Below are 26541 nucleotides of genomic sequence, written 5' to 3'. Positions count from 1 at the left end.
GCGGTGGGCTGGCAAGCGTTTAAGGAGAGAGGGCCACATGTGTCCATTAGCCTGTGTCCTCAGAGGGCTAAAAGGGAGAGTGGGCGTGATCATGGTTACGCTCTTCACAGACTTCCCCAGACTGTCTTCACAAAGGGTTGTACTAACTTATTTTGCCACCAGCGGGGCACGAAGGTGCCTAGTTGGCCATGTGCTTATGCACAGCCCTTTGCACTCTTTACACCAGGGTTTTGGACATTCCAGGAAAAGAGGCATGATATAGTGAGTGAAGGTGGCCATGGAAAGGGGCTGGAGATCCGAAACGCTGGGTGAAGGTTTATAACGGCCTTATTTGAGCAATGATGAAACAATCTATGGATCATGTTAAACCTTCAAGATCAGTATTTCCCACCTTGAGCTGATCTGTATTCTATCATTTTACACCTCTGCTGGTTAAATATTTTTTTTTACTGTGGTAAAATACACGTAACATAAAATTTACCATTTTAACCATTGTTAAGCATACGATTCAGTGGCATTAAATACATCCCCACTGTTGTGTAACCATCACCACCATCCATCCACAGAACTTTTCATCAACCTGCCCATTCCCTCTCCACCCAGCCCCTGGAAACCACTATTCTATTGTATTTTCTGTCCCTATGAATTTGAATGCCCTGGGTGCCTCATGTAAGTGAGATCTTACGGTATTTGTCCTTTTGTGACTGGCTTACTTCACTTAGCATAATGTCCACAAGGTTCATCCATCTTGTAGCATATGTGAGATTCTCCTTCCTTTTTAAAGGTTGAATAATACTCCATTACATGTACGTACCACATTTTGTTTACCAATTCATCCACTGATGGATACGGATTATTTCCACCTTTTGACTATTGTGAATGATGCTGCTATGAAAAAATATCTCTTCAAAACCCTGCTTTCAATTCTTTTGGGTATATCCCAGAAGTGGAACAGCTGGATCATATGGTTTTTTGAGGGAAAACCATACTTCTTTCTATAGTGGCTGTATCACTTTACATTTCCACTCAAACATTATTTTAAAATATTTTCTGCTGCATTCAAGTGCAGTTACCACTAAAGGGGTGTTTTTGAACCAAAAAAAAAAAAAAATCATCTTTTACGTGCCCTTGCCCTTTAGAAACTGCCTCCACAAATTCTAATAAATTTTGCTAAATTCCCAATTGTTTATAAACATAAATAATAAGAAAACAAATCATTCTGAAATAATACATCAATAAATTGCTATTTAGGACGCCACACAGAAATGATATGGCCCTTTTGTTTGTTTGTTTTTCCTGGGGCTACCTCTACTGTGCCCATGGCAGCTCCAAGAGGAGGTTAGCACTGTGGAGCAAGGAAGTAGGGAAAGATGGGGGACAGGAGTTAGGGCGGGCCCTGTGTGCGGATGTAGGGCTCCTGTGTCCCTCTGGGATCTGAGTCTAGACGGCTCAGGCAGAGTCTGGCGAGTGCCTCAGTGGAAGCGGCACTTTCTGGCTGGCTTGAGGTTGACGTGTGTGGCCTTCATTTCCCCAGCCTCAGGGTCTCGCACATCTTTGAATCGCTCCACTTTGGTGCTCAATACCTGGTTGTTGATGTACTGGATCAGCTTCTTGGGAGCCTCCTTAGGAGCCATAGGCCGGTGAATCTTCTGATCCTCTGCGCTATCCACCATCATGTACTTCTGCAGGATGAAGGACCTCAGCTCATCCTTTTGGGGGCCTCTGAGGCGCCTGGGCAGGTCCTGGTTGGGGCCATCCCAGGCTGGAGGCCTCTCCTCCTTCCCCTCTACCAGCATCTGCACAGCTTCTTCCGAGTCCCCTCGAGCTCTGGCCAACACCCACTGGGCCTGCTCCACCGAACAGGTAAGGAACACCTCCAGAAGTACGTCCACCCCTGGCAGCAGCTCCTCCTCAGCGCCGGATGCCTCATCTTGGGTGTCCCTAGCAGCAGTCGGAGAAGACATCGTCTCTTCTTTGAACTGCTGCAGAGGCTCTGGGGAGATAGATACCTGACCTTGGACCTCAGAGTTCTGTGGTTGCAGGTTCTCTTTGTTCCTGGCACCACTCAACTGCCCTGAGAGCTTCTGCATCATTTCCCCTATTGTACCCCTTGGGATGTGGGCGAAGCCAGGCACATAGGCCTCCATCATCTCAGTGAAGGTCTCCATGTCGAAATTCTCCTCCGATGGGCCTGAGGGGCCCAGGTCCTCAAGGACCCCGAGCACATAGAAGATGATCTCATCCAAGCCGCTGAGGTCAGCCTCTGGGAGGTGCGTCTGAACAAAGGTAAGGACGGCTGCACTGACAACCCTCTCCGGCTCCGTGCTCTCTCCCCTTCTGCTCCGTCGGGCGCCGCCGGCAAGTCGTCCCACACGGTGCAGCTCTCATCCCACAGCCCCACCAATGAGCGATATGGCCCCTTAAAAGTTCTTTTAAAGCAATTTTGACTCTAAGAGCTGATAAAGGTTGAAAATAAAAATTTCTCACAGAAGATTATGCACAAATCTTGATTCTTAAAGGACTCCTCTAGTTGAGGCTGTATCTTCAATCCTCTGAGGGAGTTGGAGGAGTGTAACTGCACCCTGTCACTGCCTACTCTCTATGCTGGGAATAGAAATATTGGGAAAAATTGAGTTCTCTGTTGTAAGGCCCATGGTCTGACCTTGTATGACAATTCTGATGCTCATAGAAGAATCTGTGGGACTAGAATAAAGAACCCATTCATCGATCCTTTCCTATACACCCCCCAAGTGACAGTAAAATTCACCTACAAATTCCAGCCACGCTTACGACTATTGATAACTAGGTATTTACACCAGCATCTGTAATAATTGAGGCCTACGTATGTTCTCAGTTTGCTAAGTTCCCAACTGCCCAGAGAGATTCCTTCCCTATTTTGAAGAACTGTGTTTCAGTTACTATGGCAACAGGGCAAGGAGAAGTGGGGAGCTTTCCATGGGCACAAGAGCAAAAGAACAGCTATTTGTCCTCTCACTGGCAGAACAGGGCCATTCGTGAGATTAGCATGTGGTGCAAACACAAACAAGCATGCAGCCCGCTTCAGAAAAGCCAAGACATTTTCAGGGCAAACTCTCTCACAAAGCAATTATATCACACCTTAATCAAGTGCTCCATTTTGTAATGAAAGGAAGAGATACTCTTTTGTGTCCAAAGCAGACACACACAGGATAGCAGTTTGTGGTCCGCTGTGGATTCACTTCAAAGGAAGGAGTCAGGAGGGCACAGGATGGGGAAGACCCATGGGCTGTGGGCCGGCCTTTCGGCCATCGTGGTGCCATCGAGAAGGAGGGATGCTGGTGAGGGACTTCCCTCCTGGCCTACACTTGCCATGGAAACCCCAGGAAAAGAGGTGAGTGTCAAACAAGGGACAGATTTATCAGAAATAAAGAAAAAAGCAGAACCCTTATTTTTGCTCACTTTGGTAAAATTTGTGTAATGCTGTTTCAGTGCAGATCTCTTCCTCCTCAGGCCATCAGAATACCAAAGGGCAAAAACAAGTGACCCAGTAATGGAACTCTTTTTTTCATACAGAATGAGAAATCAAACAAACATCCATATCAAAAATTACTCATTATCCGAAGTGAAATAAGCCAGACACACAAGGACTAATACTGTACGATTCCACTTCTGTGAGGTACGTAGAGTAGTCAATTCGTAGAGACAGGAAGTATTATAGAATGGTGAGGGGGAAGGGGGAGGGGAATTACCGTTTAGTGGGTACAGAGTTTCAGTTCGGGAAGATGAAAAAGTTCTGGAAATGGATGGTGGTGATGATTGCACAACAGTGAGAATGTACTTAATGCCATTGAACAATAAGCTTTAAATAGTTAAAATAGTAGATTGTATGTTATGTATATTTTACCACAGTGAAAAAAAATTTAAAGTTAACAAATCTCTTTCCCTTGTTATATCCATGCTATTGTTTCATAAACACAAATGTACTGATGAAATTCAGTACGGATCATGCATTCAATAAATACCGAGTCCACCACGAGCTGGCCCTTAGGCCAAGGGTTGAGCAAACATGGACAAGAAGCCATGTGTCCAGCAGACCCTCGCTGGTCACTGAATCCACTTCTTTGGCCACAGAACTGTAGTTCTCCAGATAGGTGCATGGGTGGGGTAAGCCCCAAGAACAGGGAAAACCCTGTACAACTGGGTGACCATTAATGGGTCCCGAAGAAGAGAGCAAGTTTTCCATGAAAACAGAGATCCACGTTTATATCTCGAATGGATTAGTCCTCATAAATTAATGTGGCCACAGCACCACTCTGCCCCGTGGCACTTGGGTGCTCGGTAGCACTTCTAAGGGCAACGCTGCCATTTTTCAGAAAGGCAAATGAAGAGGAGTTTGATACAAGCCAGCCCAGCAGACGATAAGGAGGAAGACAAGGGCAGGGGTGAGGGTGTTTGAGAGGAGGTGAGGGAGAGGAAGAGAATGAGGAAAGAAAGGGAGGGAGGAGAAAGGATGGGTCCTGAAGGAAAGTAGGCGGATAAGAAAGTGGGCGGGAGGGAAGGAAGGCGGAGGTGAGGGCCAAGAGGGAGAGTGGGGGATGGGATGAGAGGAGAGGAGCTTTGTTTTGCTGCAAAGCTCCTTGATTCCGGTTGAAGAGGGGATGACAATAGAGCATGTGCCTGCTAGTGGGCATTCACCATAATCCCACTTCCTTGCTCTACTTTTGGTGAGAAGAGGAGGAGCAGAGGTTTTATCTGAATGGAAAACTGGAGGGATTTTATTCCCCCCGCCCCACCCCCGGAGTGACACTGAGGTCAAGAGGGAAACCTGCACTCCTTCACTGAACACGTTTAAGAACACAATGTGATTAGCATCTCTTCTGTTTCTGGGCTGCTTCAACCTGGGGCTCCTGGAAACACAAAGAAGTCTAAGGATGTTGTTTATCAATAGTTAACTGAGTTAATGTCACTGAGAACTGCAGGAATGATGCTCAGGACCCTCTACCCATAGTGATTTTTTTTTTAATTAATTAATTAATTTTTGGCTGCGTTGGTTCTTCGTTGCTGGGCATGGGCTTTCTCTAGTTGCGGCGAGCGGGGGCTACTCTTTGTCGCAGTGCGCGGGCTTCTCATTGCGGTGGCTTCTCTTGTTGCAGAGCACAGGCTCTCTAGGCGTGCTGGCTTCCATAGTTGTGGCACATGAGCTCCGCAGTTGTGACTTGCGGGCTCTACAGTGCATGCTCACGAGTTGTGGCGCACGGGCTTAGTTGCTCCACAGCATGTGGGATTTTCCCGCACCAGGGCTCAAACCTATGTCCCCTGCGTTGCCAGGCGGATTCTTTTTATTTTATTTTTGGCTGTGTTGGGTCTTTGCCGCTGGGTGCAGGCTTTCTTTAGTTGTGCAAGCAGGGGCCACCCCTTGTTGCGATATGCTGGCTTCTCATTGTGGTGGCCTCTCTTGTTGCAGAGCACGGGCTCCAGGCGCGTGGGCTCAGTAGTTCTGGCTCACGGGCTCTAGAGTGCAGGCTCAGTAGTTGCGCACGGACTTAGCTGCTCTGCGGCATGTGGGATCTTCCCAGACCAGGGATCAAACCTGTGTCCCCGGCACTGGCAAGCAGTGTCTTAATCACTGTGCCACCAGGGAAGTCCCCATAGCAATTTGATAGATGCATTTCCCAGTGTTGGGAATGATGAGAGGACGCACCTGTCAAGTGCAGAACGTGGGAGCTTTGGGTAAATTGTAATTAAAACCTAAAGGACATGCCAGTCGACTTCTCTTAGCCTCTGTAGAGACGATTTGGGGTTTTGGATGGTGAAATTCTGAGTGCAAGGAACCAACAGCTTACTTGTTCCACTCCTGGCCATAACTGAGCACCCAGAGCAGAGCCTTATGTTTGGATTGTTCACTGCTGGCATTCCTGCCTAAGAAGATCTGATTCTAAAATGAGTTGCATAAAAGACAATATTTAGTAGTTAATGTATTAAAACAGCCAATGGAGAATATAGGAAATATTATCACCATAGGCCCACCAGAAAATTTCACACAAAAAAAGACCATTCACAAAAGTTCTCCATTTAGAGATTCCATTAGTACTCGGTTATCTTAGCTCAAAAAATAATAAATTTAAAGCTGAGATGGCCAATTCCTGGCTTGGGCAGAACTTTAGAGGTAATTGAGCAAATGTGAACTACAAAGATCAATTTCTCAACTTTTTTTTAAAGGTCACGAAAGAAGACTGTCAACCTGACAGATGTAACCATGGATTCTTTTACAGAATCCTTCAAAAGCTCAAAGGCTGCTAAATGTGTCAAATTATGCATCTCCCCCATGACCGGGTTCTTTGATATGAAAGTAATCATGGGAGAATTTTTTTTTCCTCCAGAAAAATGGATCTGCAATTTTGAGAAAACAGTTCTCTCCACATCTTATTTATTTTATTTTTTTGGTAGCTGTCATGAAAATCATCTAGGTTAACGGAATCTTTTTCTCCCTAGATTCTCTCAAAAATTCCTTTCAAGTGTCAATCGCAATGAAATGAGGCCAAAATGTTACACAGCTTAGAATTTTGATATTTTGTTAGCTATAGTCCTTTGATTACCCTGATATGTAGATTTGGGGAAATTTTAATACTGATCTCTCTCTAGTGCTGAATAAGTTTTAGAAAAAACACAGTCTAATTGCCAGACCCATACCACACACACGAAAGCTGTGAATACAAGCTGTGATCACGAATCACGTGTATGTGGCTTTGACTGTGTGGGACCCACAATAAGATTAAGATTGTTTTTTTCCTTCTTAATTATTCAGAGCTAAGTGTGATGAAAATTAAAACTAAACATATGGATGTGATCATGAAGGCTTTCTCTAACACAGTTTTTTTTTAAAGTATGTTTAATGTGCTACAGGCACTAACTCCTTTAAATATTTAAGGCAAGACTTCCTAGAACTTCTAATTTTAGGGGAGCTTAAGATTTTTTTCTTATTCAATGCCACACTTAGCAATGCACCAGCCAAAGTGCAAAACAGCCTCTTTTTCCTTTATATTTAGTTCTAAAAGAACCACTCTTACTGAATATGTATTGTTACTTAGTTTTCTGTGGAATGAACTGGTCAGACTCAGAGAGTAACACTTTTATTGTAAATACACAGGGAATAAAATGAAAAATTAAGAGGGGAATCCTTTCCACAAGCTGTATGTCCATGACAATCTACGTTATGGTTTATTTTTGACTTGATTCAGGGTTTTCTATGATAATGGAAAGAGAGATGGAATAGGTTATCCAGAGAACACGATAACCAGACAATTTTTTGCATGTGTCTTTGTAATGTATTAACTAATTTTAAAAGCTAATTTAATCTTATTTCTATCTGGAGTAACACCGATATTTGTCTTCCTTTGGTATGTGCAACTGATATGCTAAGAAATAGGTGGCTCAGAAGTCTGTTGGGTGAAAAGGACAGACCACTTGAGACTGAAAAGTTGCTGTAGGTTATCATGGTACCATATGGACAATCTCCAAATGGTCCTTCCTCTGACGCTGGTTTCAGAAATGCAAACAGGGGACAGAGGAACTCTGAGCTACAAGTTAGGAGGCCTGAAACATCCATCCGTAGATAGTCTGACGTTGGATTTCAGCTTCTGCCTGCCTGGCACATTTCCCTGGCACCCTGGTTCCATGCTTCCGTCTCACAGGTCCTTTCTTTCCATTCCCATTTGCGCAAATTTGCGCAAATTCCCATTTGCGCCTCCCAAATCTCTCACTGACTTCACATTTAGCTGAGCTCACATTTCTTTGCTAACCCCGAACTCCTAGATGCACTTCCAGGGGGAATTCAACGGCCATCCATCACTCTAAATTGGTCCTTACCCTGGCAGTCACTTCTGTCTTCCTCCTGGTTCTGCTCTCTTAGCTAAGGTTAGGCTGGAGGGCTTAGCAGAATGCTGACTGTCCATATTGGCCAACCAGCTCCCAGTTAGTTTATGTTTGACTAAGTTACCCTTGCCAGGTCTCTGTGACTATAGTACAAGTGCTGAATACAAGAGCATCTATTTTGGTTCAAAAACCAAATAACAGAGCAAACTTTGTAGTAGTTCTCCATGGCATCCAGCATTTTAAAGAAAACAGAGCAAAGGAGCAAAACCTAAGAACTCAGTTTATCTCATTCCCAGCAAGATCAGTAGACTGCAATAACAGCCCAAAGGCGGGGAAAAAACCATAGGATATTAAATTACAAAATACCAACATTTACATAGTAATTCCCACTAATTAAGAAAGAAAGATATAAGTTGTTTGTTATAAACATCACCAGGTCTTGAGCAAACACCAAGAGCTCACCACAGAGCCAAACCAAGCATTTGTCTAATCACAGCCACCTTCCAGAGCATTTTATTGGTACAGCTGCAGAGCGCACATTTTATCACACATGCTAATAATCCCAGTTATGGTGCCTAGATTTTAATCATTTGTTCTGGGCTTGTTTCTCAAACAATTAGCACTAATGAATGGTCAGAATACCTCAGATCATATATGTCTAATTGCAGTCAAGAGCGGTTCTGGTCTGCATGTACATTTCAATTTACCTCTGGGGATAATGTTTGTTAATTGTATTTCTTTATATGCAAGCTAAGAAAAAGGCAGCTCAGGCAAAAAGGGACTAAGTGTTCTCCTCTTTCCCTTTGTTCCCACAAGAAGCTAAAGTCACTTCAAGAGGCACTTAATCCCATCATCCGTGGTTACAATTGCCTTGCAGCATCAATCAAAAAGAATCTGAAGTAAAATGATGCAGCTATATTGTGTAATTAAAAGCAATTCAGGTAGTTATTGCTTGGGGCCCTTTATGGGTCCAAATACTTAAAATGGCCCTGCAGGGATCCTAAACACTGTAGTGTTTTAAATTTGGTCAGTAATAATATCTGGAGGAAAGGAAAGAATATGCAAAAAAAAAAAAACAAAAAAAACCAAAAAACCCCAGAAGACCTCAAACAACAAAAAAAAAGCCCACTAGCCTCTCCTAGTGCGAATTGTTAAGCAAAAGACCAGGGAGAGCAAAAGCCTGAAGTGAAAAAACCCATGACTCGCAACTACAAAGTGAAATAAACGTAGAAAAAAAGGAAGGAGAAAAAGAAAACAATTGATGTTTTCCAAATTCAACAGTCCCTGTCCCAATCCAACTTTCGCACTTAAGAAAAAAGAGTGTCAAAATGTTGGCTGGGTCTCTTCAACCTGAAATGAAACAGCCTTGTACAACCTATATTATAAAAAATAGAGGCTGTGTGAAAATCCAAACTTATTAAGAAAATAAATTTATGGTATGTTTAATGCTACAGTTACTTATAAAGGCAAGATGTGAAAAGTACTTTTTAGAAGTTTGGCACAGATTTTTTTTAAGTGATTTACTTAAATCATTTTTAAAAATTAAATGCTTTGGCTTTTAAGGCTTCATATATGGCTTTTTAAGCCAACAAGAGTCTAGCACAGTATATTCTGTTGTGTGCTTTTAACAAAGAGCCATCATTGACAGGAGGCTGGGAAAATGCATAATTCTCTGGTTTTGATTCTTGGCTAAAATATTTTTAAGTAAAAACACAACTCCTCAACAGACTAGATGTTAAAATAACAATGAGTGTTTAAGTTTTATCATCAATTCCCCTTTTATAATAAAAATGGGAGAGAAGGCTTCCTGTTGATTTACGAAAGGATTTCAGGGAAAAATGCTAAGCGTGTGCCAGAGTGAGCTATTGGATATTAAGGAACTTTTTATGAAAGACACCAGTTTACTGCCAGGATAAGGTGCATTCTAGAAGCAGATGACTAGAGAAAATACTCCATATCACTAGAATACAGCACTTTGCAGCAGCCTCTATAAATACTTTCTAAAATACTGCTTAGTGGCAAATGTTAATTGTGGCCTGGAAAGTATTATGTGTGAGCATGTGAGGGTCATAAGATCTAACGTTCAAATCACAAAATGACTGTCAGGTGAGATAGCCAACAACAGTTCACTTAAACACAGAATTGACCTCATTTTCCACACAAATATTCTAGTAATTTGAGTGCAAAAGCCTACAGCTGAAAAATGCAAAAGTACTCCCTCAAAGTTTAACCTTGGGCTTCCCTGGTGGCGCAGTGGTTGAGAGTCCGCCTGCCGATGCAGGGGACAGGGGTTCGAGCCCCGGTCCAGGAAGATCCCAGATGCCGCAGAGCGACTGGCCCGTGAGCCATGGCCGCTGAGCCTGTGCGTCCAGAGCCTGTGCTCCGCAACGGGAGAGGCCACAACAGTGAGAGGCCTGCGTACCGCAAAAAAAAAAAAAAAAAAAAAAATCTGCTTACCGTGCTTCTTCCATTATATTGATCATGGTGTTAGGGATACTATATATGCTCAAGCAGTTTTGTGTTGTAAGTACTTCCTATAAACTTAAACCTCTTTATTATTATTCAGTGTCCAGTCTTCAAGCACCCGTTCAACATCATTACCCTCAATGGGTGGGGAGTGGGGTCTGACATCCCCCCACTGCAGTATTCTTATCACCCTTACCTTCTAGCTGCCCTTGTGAGGGGTCACACTCCGTGGGACTAAGAAGAGCAAGTGGGTGACAGAAGCGCCCTGGGATTACTTGAGCTTGATTCCCTGTCTCTCCACCACCACCACCAAAGTGCCCAGATAATTTACTTCATAATCAGTACCGGTGCTTCTTTGCCACGACTGTGCTGCCCTACCTGAAGGCCAGGCACCAAGCTGAAAAAAACCCTCTACTTTGGATCCACCAAAGTATCTGTTCATGTCCTACAGTTTTTATTTCACTAGCCTTTGGATTTAGATAGGCAGGTACTTATTCTTAGGGAAAGGAAGTGTAAACTTTTAACAAGGGACATTTTAGGAATACCCCAAACTGCACTAAGTAAGAAGGAGAAAAACAGATCAATGATAATGAATTGCAGGCAAAAGTCTGTACTGCGATCTGTCTCCTGTAACAGTTCCCAGACAGGTGCTTATCAATATCATATTTCTTTCCTCCCACGCCCCAAGTCTCCTCACTGCTCCTCTGTCCCTGATGCTCCCCTGGAATTCCCTGTGGATGGTGCCCACCACAAACTGCCAGGAGCAGCCCTACAACCGGCCCCTTCAATTCTTGCCATTGATCCAGCTGTGTGCATGCTGGCTAAATGCTGCCAGGTCAAGCTGGAGAACAGGACTTGAAAATTCAGTGCTAATTACTCTGATTACAGTCTGTGTCTCAAGCAGCCAGAGCCTCTGGGAAGTTGTCTACATGTGACCTGTCTCTGAATCCAAAATCTCAGTTTGAGAGATGTAGAATCTATACCTGACGACTTTGCAGCTCGTTAAGTTATAATATGGGCATCAAGTCATTCATGATACCTTCTCCCGAAGCATATGACTAAGGCAAGCCCAGAACGTGGAATGTACAAGACAGATGCAGAGAGGAAAGGATCAAACAGAACCCACGTAGTCACAAAAATTGCAAACACCAGCCCTGCAACATGATGCTCAGATGGCGATTTTCTTGAGATGACTTGAGACCCTTTGAACTCAATGAAGGAGTGAGTAGGGGCTTAAGGGAACATGCTCACAGGCATCCTCGGTCCGCAAAGAGCCAGAGCCAGCTTGTCGTGAGAACCCTGAACTTCTCAGGATCCATGCCAGTTGTGTATTTACCACTGAGCTCCCAAAGGCAGATGTACTAGAGTCAGAGAAAGTGATTTCATGAATATATTTATATCACATAAAGAATCCAAAAAACGTTGATGGGAGAGAATGCTAAGATAGCAGTTTACTTTCCTGGGCTCACCAGCGTTTCTTTACATAAATTTGAATCATTTGGAAATAGGCTGGGGAGCAAGGCAGCTAGTTTTGCTCTGGAGTACATGGTTCGTTTTCCTTTCTTCACAGACTATGTGCAGATATGCTTGTCCCTGACCAAGTTTATATAAATAGAGTTCTTCCCAGGGCATGAAAAGTAGAACAGAATTAATTGCTCTGAATCATCATGCAGAATTCTGAAGGGATTTCTATTCTCACAGTGACATCACAATGCTAGGTTTCCAGATGCTGCCAAAGAGTTGAGTGTGATTTCGCCTCTAACCCATCACGGGGGCCCTTCTGCAGCTGGCAGGCACCACACAGGCTTTCTGATATGTGCCCAAAGCAAGGATTCTGAGGAAGAGAGGCTTTTCAGGGGACACTTTGGCCCTAAGTGGAGTCCCAAGACAGTAGGCAAAACCTGAACTGTCATTTTGAGCCTGGCCTGAATTGGCCAACACATGTCAAACACCACAGGGCCTTTATGAAAATACGACTTCAAATATTTTTCTTTCCTCCCCTCATTTCCTTCTTTCAAGTACTTAGTTCACAAGGTGCGTCTGTTATGTGTGCTTATTTGAAAACGAAACCGCTTTTAAAGGGCTCAGTTGTTTTACAACAAGAACCCTGAAAATAGAAGATAAAAATTTCAGTATGAACCCATTCTACAGAATACCATTATTTGATGACTTATTTAAATTATTTGCTGATTACTCAATCTAAACACAATTTTAAAAATAGAAGGGGCTTCCCTGGTGGCGCAGTGGTTGAGAATCTGCCTGCTAATGCAGGGGACAGGGGTTCGAGCCCTGGTCTGGGAAGATCCCACATGCCGCGGAGCAACTAGGCCCGTGAGCCACAACTACTGAGCCTGCGCGTCTGGAGACTGTGCTCTGCAACGAGAGGCCGCGACAGTGAGAAGCCTGTGCAGCGCGATGAAGAGTGGCCCCCGCTTGCCACAACTAGAGAAAGCCCTCACACAGAAACAAAGACCCAACACAGCCAAAAATAAATTAAAAAAAAAAAAAAAGTAACAAATGTTCAAGTACAATTGGTGTCTTAAAAAAAAATAGAAGTGATGGTATGTTTCAAAATTTTGGTAACTTTAAATGGTAATTTTTCTCTTTTTAAGAATTAAATGAAATCACAATGTTAGCTTACCAAAGCAAACAATTCCTGTATTTAAAAAAATGTACTGAGCTCCATGTCAGGCGCTCCTGCCACTCAAAGTGAACAATCCTGTAAGTCAAAACTTTTGGATACCTTTTCATTTTTTTGTTCTTTCTGCGTACAACAAGAGAGCCAGCAAATCTCCTTAGTCTGTTTCTGAATCTGGGTCTATGGGTCTGAATCTCTGGGTCTGTTTAGTTGGCAATAAGAACTTGGCCCTTTGCTTAATTTCCAAAATATACAACAGCTCATACAGCTCAGTATCAAAAAAACCAAGCAACCCAACTGAAAAGTGGACAGAAGACCTAAATAGACATTTCTCCAAAGAAGAAATATAGATGGCCAACAGGCACATGAAAAGATGCTCAACATCCCTAATTATTAGAGAAATGCAAATCAAAACTACAATGAGGTATCACCTCACACAGGTCAGAATGGCCATCATCAAAAAGTCTACAGATAATAAATGCTGGAGAGGGTATGGAGAAAGGGAACCCTCCTACACTGTTGGTGGGAATGTAAATTGGTGCAACCACTATGGAAAACAGCATGGAGATTCCTTAAAAAACTAAAAATAGAGTTACCATATGATCCAACAATCTCACTCCTGGGTATATATCTGGAGAAAACTCTAATTCAAAAAGATACACGCACCCCAATTTTCATTGCCGCACTATTTAGAATAGCCAAGACATGGAAGCAACCTAAATGTCCATCAACAGATGAACGGATAAAGAAGATGTGGTACATATATACAATGGAATATTAGCCATAAAAAAGAACGACATAATGCCATTTGCAGCAACATCGATGGACCTAGAGATTACCATGCTAAGTAAAGTAAGTCAGAGACAAATATCATATGATATCACTTATATGTGGAATCTAAAAAAAAAATGATACAAATGAACTTATTGACAAAACAGAAACTGACTCACGGACACAGAAAACAAATTTACAATTACCAAAGGGGAAGGCAGGAGGGGAGGGATAAATGAGGAGTATGGGATTAATAGATACACACCACTATACATAAAATAAACAACAAGGATTTATTGTATAGCACATGGAACTATATTCAGTATCTTATAATAAACTAAAATGGAAAAGAATCTGAAAAAGAATACACACACACACACACAACTGAATCAGTTTGCAGTACAACAGAAACTAACACTACACTGTAAGTCAACTATACTTCAATAACAAATAAAAAAAACTCGGCCCTTTGGCTGTGGACACTAATACAAGTTGATTAGCATCCAGCAAGGCCTGGAGTGGGGCCACACTCATGGGTGTGGACCACCTTGCTTACCATCTTCCTTCCTGGTTAATTGTAGGGACCATCCAAGTCATCATCACTGGGTTTCTCAATGGCCAAGAAATCCTTACATTTGTTCCTTTTCTCAGACAAATTCTTCTAACAACCATCTGCCCTACACCATACCACAGGCATAATCTGTCCCCTGCAAGCTGAAAAATAGCTTACTCTACAAGCCCACTAAATAGAAAATGCACCAAAAATAGGCTGTGATCAATACAAATAAGTACAAGGAAGACTGCTCCAGAAATAATTTCAATTTTATACAATTGATTTGTTCTTTCAAGGAGCCCTTAATTTACTCAATCCCTGATTGAGTTGTTACATGAATCAGGAAGGATTAACTATGAAGATAAAGGCAGATATTTCAATCAGGGAATACCCGCGATGGTTTAATTAAAGAATTTTTGCATTTCACTTACAGAACATTGCTGCTTAAGTATGGCATGGCATTTATTTAAAATGTCCCAGAGGCAATTAAGCCCTTGATTAACAATAAAATTTTCTTCCTTAACTTCATTCTCAATTACCATGAAGCTCATTTCTCATTGCCTGGAACTTCCAGCACGTGGTACTCATGGCTTTAACTTGCATGTGATTCCACATAAGACACCTAAAAAGGTTAGAAGGAATTGAGGTACACAGGAACTAGCCTCTTCTAAAAGGTGGAAGTCTTACTTGTTTTGCAGTTTGCTCACTCATCTCCTTCAGCTTGCAGCCTAGCCACGTCCATGTATATGTGACGACTCCGCTCCAAGTTATGGGAGGAACAAGGGCATGTGGTGACCAGGACACAATTCCTAACTCTGAGAGTTCAGCTCTTCTTGAACTCAGAGCAGACCTGGATCTGGTGACACCTTAAGCGTGTCACTTAACCTCTCAGTCTCAGTCTCAGATTCTGAGTTGGATGTAATAATAGGATTGTTGTGAGAAGTCTAATGAAATGATGCACGTGACACACCTGATAAAGTGCCTTGCACACAGGAAGTCCAATCAATAATAGCTCCTACTATTAAGGATAGGACACCCCTCTTCCTCTTCCCTGACCTCTGTGAGCTAGTCAGGTGGGTCTGGAACAGAGGCTCGCCTAGGATTCACACACCCACATAGACAGATGGTGGGAGGCACTCTGTCACACCCGGGAAACACACCTACCAAGGGGGCTGGGGAGCCCGCTTCCATGCTAAGGGTTGGCACCACAGAAAATAAAGAAGTCAGATTTATGTCTCCTCTCTGATGCCCCCTAAGTCTTCACAACTTAATAGCTGGATAAGTGATCTACACATTTCGACTTATCTGTGAATTTGTCATCAGCTCTACAAGAGTGTTTCATGATTATCTGTGTACATTAATCTACGTCTGAAGAGAAGAATCAAAAGGGTTTTGCCATTCATTTTATTTTAACGTTAGACAAATTTTTATTCAGTATTTCACTGATTCAACAAATAGATATTGGACATGTAAGCCAGGCAGGGATATTCAAATGGGGAGGAGAGAATCAGCCTTGGGGGAAGTCGAGGTCTAGCTGGGGAGACTGGGGTCTCTAAGGCAAGAGGGCAAATTCTAACTCTAGTTGGAAAACAGTGGGAGGGGCGATTCTGAGAAGGCTTCTCAGAGGTGGTGACAACAGATGGGGCCTTGGAAGGAGGAGGACAAACTCCAGAGGCAAAAAGTGCATTGTGGATGCAGTATAATGAGAAAGATTTGAGACCATCTCCTCAAGTATCACCAGTGATTTTCTTTCTTTGCAAATGCCATGCCTACCTCTAATTCTTATCTGTTGCCCTCCTGCATATGGGGGATTTCCAGGTATAAACACCAGCTATTTGAAATACCAAGACAATGTCCTTTTTCCAATGCTGTATTCTGTCACAGATGGTGACCAAAACAGTGACACTCAATATCCTAAAATTTTCTGACCTAAAAGAAACTGCCAGACTTCCCTGGTGGTGCAGTGGTTAAGAATCCACCTGCCAATGCAGGGGACACGGGTTCGATCCCTGGTCCAGGAAGATCCCACATGCCGCGGAGCAACTAAGCCCATGCGCCACAACTACTGAGCCTGCACTCTAGAGCCTGTGAGCCACAACTACTGAGCCCGTGTGCCACAACTACTGAAGCCCACACGCCTAGAGCCTGTGCTCCGCAACAAGAGAAGCCACTGCAATGAGAAGCCCGCGCACCGCAACGAAGAGTAGCCCCCGCTCGCCGCAACTAGAGAAAGCCTGAGCGCCGCAACGAAGACCCAACGCAGCCAAAAATAAATAAATTTAAAAAATAAATTTATATGAAAAAACTCCCTTTTTTACTCTTCAGTAACATTTATTTATGCTTTTAAAATCATCTTTGAAATATATAGGACTTAAGTAATAATTCTTCTTAAGTAGATAGGGTGTTCCTTTAAAATCAGAATCATGTTGAAAGGAGATAAAACCAGATTATATTTTGCATTATCTGAAGCTTATGAGAGCATTATTTAGGGACTTCCAGTATACAAGGGACAGTATGTCTGTCCACAGATACAAAATGTTAAAATGAAAGGCACCAGGACTCATACACACTAAGGCAAACAAACTTAAGTTCTCAATGGTAGTCTTTGTTCTTTTTTTTGCTTTTTAACATCTATTGAGTCCTTTACTTGCATTATTTCACTTAATCCTTCCCAAAATCCTACAAAATAAGTACTATTATTGCCATCTATTTTACATCGGGCAACACAGGTTTATTTTATTCTATGACCTTAAATTTTCAAACAGGCAGCTGCTGATACTATTATGCCACATTTCACAACTGATACCAACCAGTTTTTTCAGGGCACTGCACAAGCCAAAGAATATGAACTCCATCCATACTGGCTTCATGCTTAAAAAAGAAAATTGAAATAGAGATTTAGGCAAATAATGACAGTAAAGATGCCTTTTTTTCTCTTCGAAATTTTCTTTATGTGACAGTTTAGAACAGGACTCAGCAAACTTTACCTGAAAAGGGCCAGATAGTAAATTATTTCAGACTTGTGAGCTGAGAGACAAAGTCAAGGATATTATACAGGGACTTGTGTAACAAGAGGGAACACAAATTTCCACATACTTGGTAATGACAAAATTCAAAATTAAATTGCGTACAATTTTTTTGTAATACAGTTCTACTCACGAGAAGAATAGCACTTGCTTAATTGGGGATAGCATCTTGCTTTTGGGGATAGCATCTTGCTTAATTGGAGTTCAAAGGTAATGTTCCCTATTCTCAATTCATTCATCTGGAAAAACCATTCTTAGTTCGAGAGCTGCACAAAAATAGGTGGCAGGCAGAATTTGGCCCTGGGATCCTGGTTTAGAATATTTCTCTAAGGCTTGAGCCACAGACAACTTCATTTACCCTGGAGACCCAGAGTTTCACAGGCACAGGGCCCAAGTCACAGAGAAGTACCCATCTTTGAATTACAGGCCAGTGTACTGGTCCTGATTATTATTCAGAGACATCAACAAGTAGAAAGCTTCCAGGGCTCCTGGCTCCCTTCCCATGTGATTCTCATTTTTTTATATCACTTGTTAACTTGGGAGGTTTGAAGTCGCTGCCACACCTACTAGTTTGTGCTGAACTAAAGAAAAGTCAATTTGGTGTAAATCACGAAAAGCAACTGTATATTCTCCTCTATTTGTGGCATTAAAAAAAAAAATCTCAGTTTCTCTTATTCCCCTTATCCTGACACCAATAAATTTCTTTTTTGGCAAAGTTTTAACAGATCAGTTTTGTGTTCCTAAGTATATCCAGCATTTCACCCTCCTTTTAAATACAAAACCCAGAAACTTAGTCTTCTGTGGGCTCCCTGCTCTTTGTGCGACCACAGGGTAGGGGTAGGGGAGGAGAGGGGAAAAGGGTGAGGAAGGAAGATACTGGCTCACAAAAGTCCAGAAAGTATTTGACTAAAAAAATAGAGAGCAGGGTGGAAGAAATGAATCAGAAATCCCACAAACAGAGGAGGTTATTATTTTCTTTTAAAAGATTAAGGATTGCAGGTTTTCATGCTTACTCAGATGGAACAAGAAAACATTTCAACCTCTTTGCCTCATTCAGTTTGGGTATGAACAAAATAAAGGCCAGGCACATTCAAAACGTCCATTATAATTTTCTTCTTCCCTTTAAGATGATGAGACAACTGGTGAGAGATTTGGGATTACACTCCACACAGTAAACGATCATGGGAAAGAAAAGTGGGAAGCAAACCCAAAACTCAAAGGGATCCGGAACTGGTACAGCTCTTCCCTGCCTTTCACAGTGACAGACATTCTAGGTAAAGCTTCCTTGCCATTGTGAGTTAAATTCCAGTTCTAGCATCAAGCCGGACACTCTGATTCCAGCTGTTCAGAACAAACAGGGAAGTGCACATAGCTGTTTTATACAAGTGTCCAAAGGAGCATGAGCCGTTTCTTTTGAGGAGAGGAACCATATTTTCCAAATTAGTCCAACTTGTGGTTGACAGGCTGAGCGCCCGTTTATCTCCAGCTATAAGGAACACGTGCTCCTGATGACTAATCATGCCTTCCAGGAAGCAGTTCACCACCACCGTGCTGTACACTGGGAGTGCACAAGATAAAACGCAAGGGAAATAGACAAATGAGGAGAGGGAGGAAGTGAAGGCAGTAATTTTGACAAAAAAGTGGAAAGGGTTTCAAGGGTTCAAATTACAACAGGGTCCTTCAACTCAGCTTGAGCAGCCCTCCTTGTCTACACAGATAAGGCTGTTGATCTGCCTGTTAGCACCAACTCCCCAGTGTTTAAAATTTCTTCAAGATCTCCTCTTCTTTAACCATCCCTACTGCACAGTACATCACTGGGGCTCCAAGGTCTTAAAAAATTAATCTAAATAACTGGTCACAATGAGAAGGAAGAACAGGAGGTAATATTTGAGAGGGGGAAACAGACAGAGAACGGACTTTAAGAATCATGATTTTAGGGAGTCGTGATTGTAGGAAGCACTCTTTTTGCTGACCCTGGCACTATACCTTGTACATAATGCATGCTAATTAAACATATAAATGAGTAAAAAAAGAATGCAAAGGCCAAAAATCTTAAACTAGCTTTATATAAATATCTGTTCCTTAATCATGTAGTAGTGATAATTATCTGTAAAGAATTTTAGAAATTAGAAGAGCAAGTAGAATCACACTGCTTACTTACCAACCAGTATACTGCGTTAACCATGAAAATGAAAACAGTGATACAGTCAGGAAATTGCCAAGGAAGTCGATGTATTAATATTTTTAAATATCTTTGAGTGAAGTATAAAGTTGTCCTGTAGAAACTGAAGGTGGGGTGCAGGTAAAGGATGCCTCTTTTACTACACACTGTGTTTTTATATTTTAGCTCTATTTTTAAGCTCTCAAGATATTTATAGCACTTATTTAATGGCTATGTTCTCAGAGATCAAGAAAGGGGGTACAGGTTTTATTTAAAACTTACTTAAAATAGCAAAATTACAAAACAGTGATTCATTATCATAATCCTCCTGTGGACATAGATTAAAATACACAGGAAACCGATTTCTCTCTGAAAAGTGAAGAAAGAAAAGACCTCTTTGAGACGCTGCTATATAATGCCCAAATCCTGAAAACAATTTGGTCTGAAAGATGTAGGCGTCTTTACACAATATACCGCATCCAGAAAACAGGAAAAAGAAAGAAAAAAGAAAACGAATATATACTACCAACAAAAGCAAAGCCTCCGCAGAATATACTGCAAAAGTCCAAAGCTTCTGATACTATTCATGCAAGTAAGTATACCTATACTTCCTGTGTTTGAAAATGTGTCAACCCCTTAGCCTCCAATGCAGAAGTGACAGTTTTACTAAAGAATTGAATACAGATTCCTGAAATGCTAAAGCAATGTGAAACCATTTTGTTGTGAAGTGTGTTATTCCGTTTCCTTCTTAGCTAGAAAACAAAGAAGTCGGAAGTGACAGCACAGGCCTTCTGAATATCAGAACACTCCTAGGTTTCCCCCTCGCCATCATGCAGTATGGCCACTGTCCATGTTTTTCCACACTCTATACATTAAATGTGTCCATTAGAACTCTCCTGCTAACCTTCCCCCACCCCGCAACCTGTACCTTCTCCCACTTCTGAAACCAGTACATGGCCTTCTCCATCACCCACAACATTGCAAATTGCAATATTTCTGTTCTTATAGTGGAATCATCAGTGGTTTGATGCTTTGAGGCATTCTTTCTTTTTTAAAAGCAAGCTAAAAAAAAAACACAAAAAAAAACAAGCTAGAGAGCCATTTATTCTGCTGTTAGGCTTTTTATTTAAGTAAAGAAATTAAAGTCACCTTCAGCTTAGAAGCAAGGTTTGCTAGCCCTATTTTGACCATACCAATCCTTATAACTTTTCCGCCCATGTTTACATTTCTTTATAGAGTGCAACCTGCCTATATTGACAAAGTACAGAGTATAAAACCCTCAGTGCCCCTCCCTGAAGCCCTACTAATGAAGCTCTGTCTAGGGCTCCTGGGGCCTCCTCTCACAGACTGGGGCTGGGGCGCCTCCCTCCCAGCCACGGTTTCCATGGTCCTCGCCACTGTGGTGTCCGCACCAGGCGTCCCGCGGAATCATCTTGGGTTGCTTTGCTGCCCTCTCCAAGGCCTCTGGGGCCCTTGTCCGGCCAGGCCCCCTGTACACCACTGCTCAGAGATGGCCCTGGGCCTGAGTCTCACTGTGTCTCCACCTGGAGATGGACCCACCTTGCCCCTCCTCTTGGGCCTAGCTTGGCCTGTCCTGCGGAAAGACGAAGGGCAAGTACTTGAGGTGGCAGTCCCAGTTCTCACTAGCAAAGAGGTCAGCGAGGCAGCCAAATGCTTTCTGCCCAGACTTGGCCAGTGCTGGGGCTGCCCCCACTAAGGCCCATTTTCTGTGCCTCCTGCCTGCCACTGGGCCTGCCATGCCGTCCCTGCACTTGTAGGCTGTGGTGGTGATCATTTCTACCACATCTGCTAGTCAAATTTTAAAAGGCAAACTCAGATGTCGAATGAAGTCCGTTAACACGGGAATGTAAGGCCTCAGCCGCCCAACTGAGAGGCTGGTTTCCTGAGCATCTGCAGGTGCACCTTGAGATCCAAAGCTACAGTGACAAGTCCTTGGCAAGATGGGGCCCTAAAGCACCTGTTACCCTCCAGCCAGTGGTCGGTCTCGTAACGGCACTAACAATAGTAACACAGCACTGACTGGGGGTGGGGAGTCGGGACAGTCACACCCTTGAAACACTTAAGTACAGGTTGAAAGTGGCCCAGGATGTGGTGCTCCTCTTTCTCTCTTCCTAAACTTTATCCACACAAGAAAATCTCATTTTGCTAATCGACAGAGAAAGAAAAAGAAAGAGAATCTTTCAATCTTTCAATCTCTTCAATACCTCGCCAATGGGCCAATGGCCACCTGTACTGCCTCTGGTCCCCACTGGAGAAGGGAAGGAGTGATGAAGTACCTTCTGGTCCCTCCTTCCCCTCTTCCCATTTATGTACATTTCCAAAGCCCATCAAACTCTGAAGATATTCAGCCCCCAAAAGACCTAGGTGTCCAAAAGTACACACCTTACCAGCTGAAACTATGCCTCAGAGACACAGATGGCAAGCACCACCAACCACCACTTCCCGTGTCCTTTTCTTATGCCTAATTGATACTCAAGCAGATGACTGATAAAGGAGTCCAATCTAAAAGGTTGTAGAAGACAGGTTTAGGAACTGACTGGTAAGTAGAGGCCCTTTCGGCTAAGATCCCATATATACTATCTCCACAGAAACGGCTGAGTACATTTGCTAGTCACCGACAGTGTATAAGGCACACTGCACCACACAGGCACACCCTCTCCCACTTAGGGCTCACACGCTGGAAAGACAAGAGACATCAGGCAGAAGCATTCTTTTCAGCGCTACCTGTTTTGAGCTTATGATGAGAGAGAACTTTTAATGCAGACCTTCATCCTAATCTACAGGAAGAGGACAATTGGATGGTCCTTGACATTATGCTTTCTCAAGCTCTAAAACAGCAAGGCCCCGTAGAACTTCCAGAACATAATTATGCAGAAAGTTTTCAGCGATACAAAGCAGAAGCAACAGCTGCCTTGGACATTTCAAAAAACTGCTGTTTTAAATCAAGTATTAAAAAGACCCAAATTATACTGAATGGGTTTTCAGGAAACACAGTAAAAGTTTTGGTTTCACCAAACACAGTAAAAGCGGTATAATGGGATCTGTAAGATTACTTCTAACATTCTCTGTAAATAAAGACCAAAAGGTATCATTTTCTGTGAGATCTATTATAAGGTAAAAGGACAATTTTCTTCAGCTAGCAGTTTGTATAGTCGGCCGTGGGAGAGAAAACTAGGGATTTTTAAAGCCCAGATCTGTTACTTGCCTGTTTCAAAGGAAATGGCCTACTCTTGCTACTTTCTGGATCCTAGATCTGACCTGAGGGTGGTTTGGCAGAGGCTGAAATGTGCTTCCGTTCATCCTTTTTTCACTTGGTATCAGAAGACAAGGTGCCCAGACGACCACAATCCTCCGATTTTATTAGAGACCTTCCACCCTGCCTCCCCGCTGAGACGTTTATCTGAAAAAGAACCTTCAGCCCAGGCAGAAACGTGGCAGCAGGCTTGATTTTGTTGAGGAGATTAAGGCTGTGGCCTCTTTCTTCTCAGCAATCACCATGTTGATTTTGTGAAAAAAGTAACATTTGGAAGATTTCCACTGTAGGGAAATATTTAAAATATCTGCAATTAAGCTTCAAATAAACAAATGAGGCAGGTATTCCCTGGATCTAAAAAATCTTTGAGGTATTTTTCACAAGAATGAGGTTCTAAGTATACATCCTTGCTCTCTTTTTGGTGGCACAGAGAGGTAACGATCAGATAATTTCCCGGCCCCTGAGTGTGCATGATGGGAATGAGAATGTAAATGCTGAGGCCCTGGGGATACCTGTTTCTTAGGAATAAGGGAGTGGGATTCCCAGAGGATTCCACGTGGGACAAGCCAGGTGCTGGCTGCTTTACCACATTCAGAGAACTTAATTCACACACCGAGCCCTGAGCTCTTGCCTTTCAGGCAAGGAAAAGTAAGTGACAGCTTGTGTCCTTTCCATGACACCATTCTGCCTCCCTGGCTCTCTCTAGTTTCAAATCTTGAAAAATCTATCAATCACGCAACTCCAGTTAGCATTCCAAGAACTACTCAGGTCAGGCCTGAGTGATCTATTCATAGACAGGCTTCACCCTCACAAAGAGTTAAAGCTGATTATCAAAACTAGGATACTTAGGGGTTTCCAATATTTATAATAATCACTGTAAATATAAATAAAAAAACAATTACATTGACAATTATAATAATGGTGATACAACACTATGAGCCTGGCATACAGTAGCAGTTTAATAAATAATATTTGATGAATGAACAGGTATGTCTTTGGGTTCTTAATCTGGAACAGTACCGAAAAAGAATCAACGAGAAGTCTAACATCTTATTCATTTCAAAATAATTTTTAAAACTCTTATGATTGGCTATTAAACCGTTAGCAGGAAAGCAGTAATTATCATGAAACATACTCTAAAATTAGTTCTGAAATCTTGCCTTAGCTTGTTTACATAAACATGTCTCACATATAAATTCATTAAAATAAACCCAACTACCCCTCTATCAAATGAAAAAACAAAGAACAAAAAACCCAGTGCTTCAACTGGAAAAGAAGCAATTCTATGTACCCATACCCAAAACTATCTTCTTAAGTCACTTAAGGACTGTTAACCTACTGCCTTCACGCGCATGTGCAGCGGCTGAATTCTGTCCTGCTAAGGACAGAAAGCAGCAGCCCTAAGAACCAACCCAACGTATCTACTGAGTAAACCACAAAGGAGAGGGGATTTACACAATCACAACAATGTTCCCCTGGGAGCCGTTCCAGTCCATCAGAACCCAAATCTAACTTTTCAGTGGCACCTAAATGCATGGATGCCTAACAGACTTTGCATTTGCAATAAAGTAAATTGTATACCTTTCCAAAATTAGCTTATAAAATACAATAACTATGTGATTAAGTTTTTAACTAAGTGCTTTAAATGCATCCTAACCTGTTTCTAGATGGCAACAGCCACTGGGTTTCTACAGCACAGGACTCAAACGTTCCCTCGTATCCCTGATGGCCTCTCAACAAAGTTGGTAAATAAAAGAAAGCAAATGACAAGAGAATCCAGTTTCCTACCTGACCTGACCAGCCCAGGGCTAATCTTCAACTCTCCCACAGCAGCCTCAGTGAAAGCACATACTGGTGGCCCTCACTTGTCCCTTTCTTGCTTTTGTTTCCTTTGAGAGCCATGCCTGAAACTTCCCCAAGCTGTGATTTTCTGAGAAAGCGGCAGATCCAGTACCTTTAAAAAAGTTCACCATGGTAAATCACCATCATACTTACTGTTAGTTCTTTCCTTCTCTTACATCAAGATTTCTTTCTGCCACCAACCTGAGAGCAGGCTCTTCCCTGAGCCAAGATCTCAGATACCGGTCATGCTTCAAGACCGACCCTGCTCATCAAAGATTAGAGAGCAGTCTGCAGCATTCACTTCTCTTCACCATAGCCAAGTAGGCCCGATAAATGCTAATACTCAGCATGATGCGTCAAGAACTTTAAGCCTCAGCAATGGCTAAGCAGAAAGTATCACAAATTTACTGAAATTATCTGTGGCACAAAAGAAAAGAGAAGGAATTAATCAAAGTCTCTCTCTTAATGCAATGCTTGACTGAACTACTCCAATCCCTTTTCAAACAGGATACTGGTGGCAAGTGACCCTAATGGCAGGCCCTAGTGAGATACACAAGGAACACTTGTTCTATTTTTTTCTTTTATGACCTCATTAAGAAGGATTTTGAAGATTGTTCCTGAATATGAGAACAAAGTTTCTTAAGACACCTCTAGCTTTTTATGTCTTTAGCCTTTTACTGCTGACAGGGCCTTTGGGTCTGTGTTTATAACTAGGTACAGTTACGCTCACACTCATCTCCCCCCACCAAAACAAGAATCAAGCGAGGTGATCTGGATGAAAAGAGTTAGAGCTGCACACCTCTAGATGCAGAGATGTGCTAGTTTCTTACACTGGAAAGTTCTGCCAAGACCAACTTGGGATCCACTCTTTTTTCATCTCCTCCGAGTTGTAGCTGCCATTAATTAGCTCTGGCGGCTGTTTTGAGGCTCTTACCAAGGGAGGGTGCAGGCTGCCAAATCTGCTAGTGTGAAAATAGTCCACCGCCAGCAACATTTTTCTGAGTGTTTGCTGACTCCACGCTTCACTTTAATATGGAAGATTATATTTTACGATCAGAAACAAACAAACAGATTTATAACCAAAGACTTGAAAGGAGGCGAACAGGGAAAAAGCCAGCCAAGGGCTGAGCCTAAATGTAGTATTTTTATTGACTTCTTGGAAACCAAATAACCTGGCATATTAGTGTGTGCATTTTGCAACAGACATTCAGCCCCATTGTACTACTTAGAAGAGAATAAAAAGAAACCCTACTGCTTGAAACCCAGCGGAACATCCCCACAACAGGGCACAACTGTTCCCTCATGCATGAATGGGAAGGAGATGAAAGAAAAGATGGACTTCTGAGGTACAGCAAAAAACAAAGACAACAAAAGTGCTGATCATGAGGGAATGACACAACTCGTTGCAGCAAAAGGGATGAGAGAAAGGAACTCAGACAATGGTGGGACAGCTAAGTGACACGTAGGAGAATTGAAAAATCTACAGAAGTGTCATTTCTCTCCACCCGTGATGAAAAACAATTAAATGTTGGTACATCTGTCATAAAAAAGATCACTGAAACCTGTTACCATCATTATGTACGGTAAACTCAATTGCCCAAACTGTAACTCTCCAATTAAACATTGCCACCTCTGTTTCTCACCCTTGCTAAAATGAAAAGTTTTAACTTCTATGATGTTTTACAACATCTGAATATGTTGAAACAAATTATAAAGGCTGAGGGGTACTGAGAATGTGTATGTACTCATGTATGTGTACATAGAGGTTTAAAACACTCTAGGTAAAAGATGGGCTTTAGAAAATTGGTATATTAACTCAGCTTTTGTTTATAAAATATTTTCCTCTTGACTCACACTATAATTATAGAGATATTTGCTCTAAATTTTGGATTGGTTTTCATCTAGTAGCAGCTCCAAATATTTTGGCATTAAGTTTCTTTGCTCTCAAACCCCACTACC

The 26541-nt window shown here is 42.3% G+C and overlaps 2 protein-coding genes across 11 annotated transcripts in view; both read right to left on the bottom strand.

Moving 5' to 3' along the window:
* The window catches only part of CLYBL (citramalyl-CoA lyase), a 300835-nt gene that overhangs the window by 143639 nt on the left and 130655 nt on the right, over window positions 1–26541 (bottom strand). The gene's annotated exons all lie outside the window — the stretch shown is intronic.
* Window positions 1467–25576, bottom strand: LOC307176838 (CUE domain-containing protein 2-like; the record flags this gene model as incomplete). Its single annotated transcript, XM_079903325.1, has 3 exons — window positions 1467–2383; window positions 18756–18863; window positions 25438–25576. The coding sequence occupies 3 exons, from the start codon at window positions 25574–25576 to the stop codon at window positions 1473–1475; spliced, it is 1158 nt and encodes a 385-aa protein (XP_079759451.1). The 3' UTR covers window positions 1467–1472.

The sequence above is a fragment of the Stenella coeruleoalba genome, assembly GCF_951394435.1.
Source record: "Stenella coeruleoalba genome assembly, chromosome: 18".
In the NCBI taxonomy this organism is placed as follows: domain Eukaryota; kingdom Metazoa; phylum Chordata; class Mammalia; order Artiodactyla; family Delphinidae; genus Stenella; species Stenella coeruleoalba.
The sequence above is the reverse complement of the archived record's forward strand: the minus strand, read 5'-3'. Positions and strand labels throughout refer to the sequence as shown.